This window comes from Acanthisitta chloris, unplaced genomic scaffold, assembly GCF_000695815.1.
Source record: "Acanthisitta chloris isolate BGI_N310 unplaced genomic scaffold, ASM69581v1 scaffold15214, whole genome shotgun sequence".
In the NCBI taxonomy this organism is placed as follows: domain Eukaryota; kingdom Metazoa; phylum Chordata; class Aves; order Passeriformes; family Acanthisittidae; genus Acanthisitta; species Acanthisitta chloris.
In genome coordinates, this window is record NW_008670067.1 from 40,602 (window position 1) to 45,895 (window position 5,294).

At 44.3% G+C, this 5,294-nt stretch overlaps 1 protein-coding gene across 1 annotated transcript in view; it reads right to left on the minus strand.

Annotated features, from left to right (window-relative positions):
- Positions 1–406: 406 nt before the first annotated feature.
- Positions 407–5,294, minus strand: part of USP38 (ubiquitin specific peptidase 38) — a gene marked incomplete at its 5' end in the record, with an annotated part of 17,144 nt that continues 12,256 nt past the window's right edge. The window contains 2 exons of the mRNA XM_009073551.1: positions 407–608; positions 4,395–5,294. The exon at positions 4,395–5,294 is cut by the window's right edge and continues 439 nt beyond it. Of these exons, the coding sequence (XP_009071799.1) occupies positions 447–608; positions 4,395–5,294 (1,062 nt within the window). The remainder of the gene's footprint in view (positions 609–4,394) is intronic.

A 5,294-nucleotide genomic window follows, 5' to 3' on the forward strand; every position in this document is an offset into this window, starting at 1 on the left:
AAAAATCAGGTGGGGGGAGATGATGGATGCAGCTCAGCCCATGTGAAAATGGGTTTCCACACACAGCAACACCAGCAGAGTGAAAAATGAACTGTCTCCATTTGGTGGATGAGCACAAGAGAAACTGATATAAGTGTATTGGTTCAATTTAATGCAACATCATTAGCAACTACTTAAAAAAAAATCTTCATTCTCTCTCTTCTGGGCAAGCATATCTGACTAGGAAAGCAACTGAATTTTTAAGAGGTAGGTTTTTTTTTCATTATGCACTTATTTATTTCAAAGAAAACATAACCAAAAAAAAGAAAAAACACCAACATTTGCTTTTAGAACAAGAATCAAGTCTCAAAACTTGGTACAATATCTGACAAAAGTTCCAAGGTTTTATTTGTGCTCAGCAGCTCTGGGCTGCTTCAGGACCAGTGTATTCCAGGGTGTCTTCCTAGTCAGAACACTAATCTCCCAACGGTACTGAAGCCACTGCCTCCTCCTCCTCCCGTGGGGCCACAGCTGCCAGGGGGGTCGTTGTCGTCAAAGCCGTTGGGGCGGAAGGAGCAGGAGGCTGAGGCAGCTTGGAGAGCTTGTGTTCGAGCACTGAGCTCCTGCTCCTGAAATGAGAAAGAAAGAGTTCAAAAAACCAACCCAACCACCTCCAGGCCTTCAAGCAGCTTACTCCTAGCATCAGAGAACTTTAGGGGTTGGAATGGACCTTGGTGGTCATCTAGTCCCAACCAGATGTCTGCCATTCTGCCTGCCATTCTGTCTCAAGTGTTGACTTCATGGAAGATGTTCCAGCAGGTGACAATCCTAGTGGAATGAGCAATGCTATCCCTGCGTTCCAAGTCCCATAGATCAGTCCCATAGATCAGTTCAGTAGCTGTCCATGGCTTCTTGCTAGGGTTTGTTGCAATGTGTTTTACTTTGCAGTGACTTTATTACACCACTGTGACATAAAATTCATGAATTTGAGGTTGAAGGTAGCATTGACATGTCAGTTTCAGTTTCTCAACTTACTTGAATGCTTTTTTTAAAGCATTTTCTCTAAGAAATGTGTTTAATTTTTATACAGTTAAGCTAAAACCTGCCCCAGATCTGCATGCTTTGCAAGGATGCACTTTGTCACCTAGAATACAAAGCCACAGCAAAACAGAGCAGGATTCTGCAAAAATACTTAAAATTCTCAAAAGCATATAGTGAGAAACTCACTACACTGTACTTGGGCTGGGTTTGCTTTTTGTTTGGTAAAATCTTGCAGAAAAATGCTTGTTTTAATGCAGCTTTCCTTCCTCCCTCCACCACCTTCCTCCCTCCAGAGAATTGTTTTCTGGCAACTTTACGTCTCCTAAACCCCAGTAGTCAAGTTTTCCCCAACATACAACACTATAAAAGAATATAAGCATCAACAATGGGTTTGCAGTTATGCTCTATTAAATAAAAATCTTAGAACTCTAGATAAAAAGAACACTGAAGTCTTACAGCTAAGATTTTAAGGGGTCCCAGGGAAGCTGCAGAGGGGTCTGTGTTAGGAGCTGCAGGGACAGCACAAGGGGCAATGGGCACAGATTGAAGAAGGGAAATTCAGGTTAGATCTTAGGCAGAAGTCTCCCCTGTGAGGGTGGTGAGACCCTGGCCCAGGTGGCCCAGGGAGGCTGTGGCTGCCCCAACCCTGGCAGTGTTCACAGCCAGGTTGGCTGAGCCTTGAGCAACCTGCTCTGGTGGGAGGTGTCCCTGCCTAGAGCAGGAGTTGGGGCTGGATGAGCTCTAAGCTCCATTCCAACCCCTAAAATTCTAAGGGGTGTTTTTTGCCAGATATACCCAGAAACACAATGTACTTGCCTTTGTCTCAGTGCAGTTGCTGGATGGAGTGAGGTTCTGGCAGAGCTATGCAGCTATGATCTCACATGTACCTTCTGTGATGTACCTGTCACAATAGCACTACCAACACCATGACTGCTCTGCTGTCCCTGAGCTTCTTGCTGGAGAAGGGCCAAGCCAAGAGGAAAGGCAACTATGAACAGCAACATGTACCTTGCACACGACTTCTGTGCAAGGACTGACTCTCAGAGCTCTGGAGATATCCATCATGTCTGGAACAGAATATAACTGAGCTGCAAGCACAGCTGGTGTCAGCCACCTAGAAACACTGTTCAGAAGCAGCTGAAATGCACTGGGAGAGGATAAACCTCAGCCATGACCTGAGCTTCATGGCTACCTGGCCCAGAACTGCCTCTAATGGATGGAAGCTCTCTATGTATGCACACACACACGAGAAACATGGAACAGGGACCAAACTATACATGATTAAAGTTTCATGCCAGAGGACTAGTATTTAAACCCCACACACTCTGTGTATTTAATGCTAAAAGTGAAATGATTGAGCAGCTCAAGATCTTTGATGCTTTAGTCCTGTTCAGCAGTTTGTTCTGAACGAGCACATTTCTTTCATCTCTCAAGGCACATATTGACTTAATTTTAACCTACATTAAGCTGTTCTAACATAGCACACAGCACTGGCATTTCTGCAAGCAATACAGTCTTGTTTCTAAAAATAAAACATTGAATGTTTGCAGGCTGATTATTTTATCCCAACAAATTTTAAATCAGGTGTAAATCAAAACTCAGTCAGCACAGCTCTCTGGGCTGAGAATAAAGCAGAGCATCCCTCCCTGCTTTCCACTGGCTCCCAGAGTGGGGTGTGAATTTGGTTGAAATGGAGTGGGAGCTACCCATACTGCAGGTTTAGTTACTGCAAGTGAAAACATCTTAGCTTACCACAGCAAACTGATATGCAATAGCAAAACAAAAGCGGCAAGCTAGAGAATTTACTTGGAAATTTCTTCTAAAGAGTAAAAGCTTTCTCAGGACACAAAACTATATTCTTAACTTAGCAGGAAAATACTAGTTTAGAGCTCTGAACAAACAGCAAAATGTGATGTCTCAACATTACAATAACTTAATTCAGTGGATCACACTATTAGCATTAATTTGAGGGAAACAGTAACTGAGCAGCTCCAATGAGCCTGAATTAAAAGGAGCAAAGGACAGGAGGCTCAGCAGCTCTGAGATTAGCAAAGCACTACAAAGACAGCTAATACTGAAGAATCCAAAACTAAAAGGTGGGTAAAAGATAAATTAAAACCAAGCAAACAAAAAAACCCCAAAACCCAAACAAAAACAACAGACTTGGACAATATTCTTTTGCTTTTAAAACTAAAAATAGCACAAGGGGCAATGGCACTAAACTAGAAGAGGGTAGAGTCAGGCTAGGCAGAAGGAATAAATGTTTGCAGTGAGGGTGGTGAAGCACTGGAACAGGTTGGCCCTGGAGACGCCCAAGTCCAGGCAGGATGGGCCTTGGAGTAACCTGCTCTAGTCTACTGTCTCTGCTCACTGCAGGGGTTTGGACCAGACAACCTCTGAGGGTGCTTTCCACCCCAAACTGCTCTGTGACTCAGTGAGCAGAGACTGCTGCTACAGAAGTCCAGAGAAAGTCGAGAGAGGTGGCACATGAGCAAAGACAGGACATAAATGCTTCAACCACACAGTCTAAAAACAGCAGCAGAGCTGCAATTTAAACACTTAGTTCTCTCACTCATGTTTGTAAAACATCTGCAGCTATGTAACACATTCTCCACAGGGAGATTTAGCTGTTCTTTTCTAATTTGAATTTACTTAGTTGTTCCAATTTGAGTTGGTCTCTAACCCTTCCAGGAACAGCTTAACCCAAAGAGCACTTGGTGAAACACATTTACTTCTACGCCATGCAAAACCGGCAGCAATGCTCAAAGCAAACCATACTGACATGTGCAGAGCAGTGGGTTTTTCTAACAGCAGGTTAGGTGGCTGCAGGCAGGGAAGTTCTGGGACCACAGGGAGGGTGAGACTGGCAGTGCTGGTCCCACAGAGGGGTACAGAACAGTCAGCAGAGGGAAAAAGGAATCGAGTCACCAGCATCAGCTCATTATTTTAGCTGTCCTAGTGCTTGGGTAAGCACAGTTGTGTAAGTAAAACTCCACTACAGAGGAAAAGGCACTGGCAGGAACATCACTTACAAGCTTTGAGCTATACTTTAGCTCCTCTTGTTAATTGATTAAAGGCAACGAAAGTTAAGATCCATTTGAAGCCTCTCCTGTATGGAATTACAAGTGACTAACCACCCTACACAAGCATCTCCACTACAAATTTGAACTGAGTTTATGCCATTTTCCTTGACATTTCCCATCTGTTAGTGACAACCTCACTATGAAACCTGCCCAGCAGCACCAAGGTGAAGTCAGCCTGGTGATTGCTGAGGTTAATATACCAGAATACTTCAAAGCTAACTGGTTCTTTCCTTGAGGCTGCCTCTCGTGAGGCCTAAGGAGACCACCACACACACACAATCTCCCCCTTACCTGCAAGTACAGTTTGTTATCTTTTGTAATTGCATCCATGAGGTCTTTCTGTAGAGGAGGGTCCCCATTTAGCCAGAGTCCGTTTGCTGGATTGGTGCTGAAGCCACAGGAGCCGTTCTGTTTTTTGTAAAACAGGACATAAGCAGTGTCCTTTGGAAATCTACTGGTAATTTTCTGGACTGACTGAAATGAGGTAAATGTCACTCTGCTGTCATTGAACAGAAACCACTCTCTCGGCGTCTCAGTGTCCAGCTCATTTTCTACAACAGTACAAGGACTCTCCTCTGTCAACAGCTTGTCCTGAGGAGAAACTAAAGAAAGAGCTGTAGACTGGTGGCAGAGCCCTGAAGGCCCTGACCCAGTAACATTTCTAGCATAGGAATAATAATGTCCACTTTCAGAGGATACACCAGAGTGTACCACCACAGAGCTTAACACGTAGGGCACCAGCTGGGGGCAGGTCACTTCCTCAGCACCTGAAGGCTTCAGTTTTTTAGCAAGGTTTTCTCCAGTATCAGAAACCTCAACACCAACAGACCAACCTCCTGAAACCACAGGGAGAGGGGATGCTGCTCTTTTGACTGGCAGTTCCAAAAGAAGTGGGAGAGACACATTGTCCAAGATTTTGCGCCTTATGTGACACTTTGGATCGTATGAGAATCTCAAAAGGGTGAGAATGAGGTATTCAGGTTCCTCCACGATTTGCATAGTTTTCTCAGCATTCTGCAGAGAGGCACACTTTTCACAATAATACTTATTGTCCCCGCTAAGGATCTCAGGTGCCAGGAAGTAATTGAGTAAGTCTGTAACTGACAGGGTGGTTTTGCCTACTAGACTCTGAGATATATCCCTGTTGTTCTGAACTTGCTGAAGCTCAGAAATTGTGGTGTTCTCAGAGCT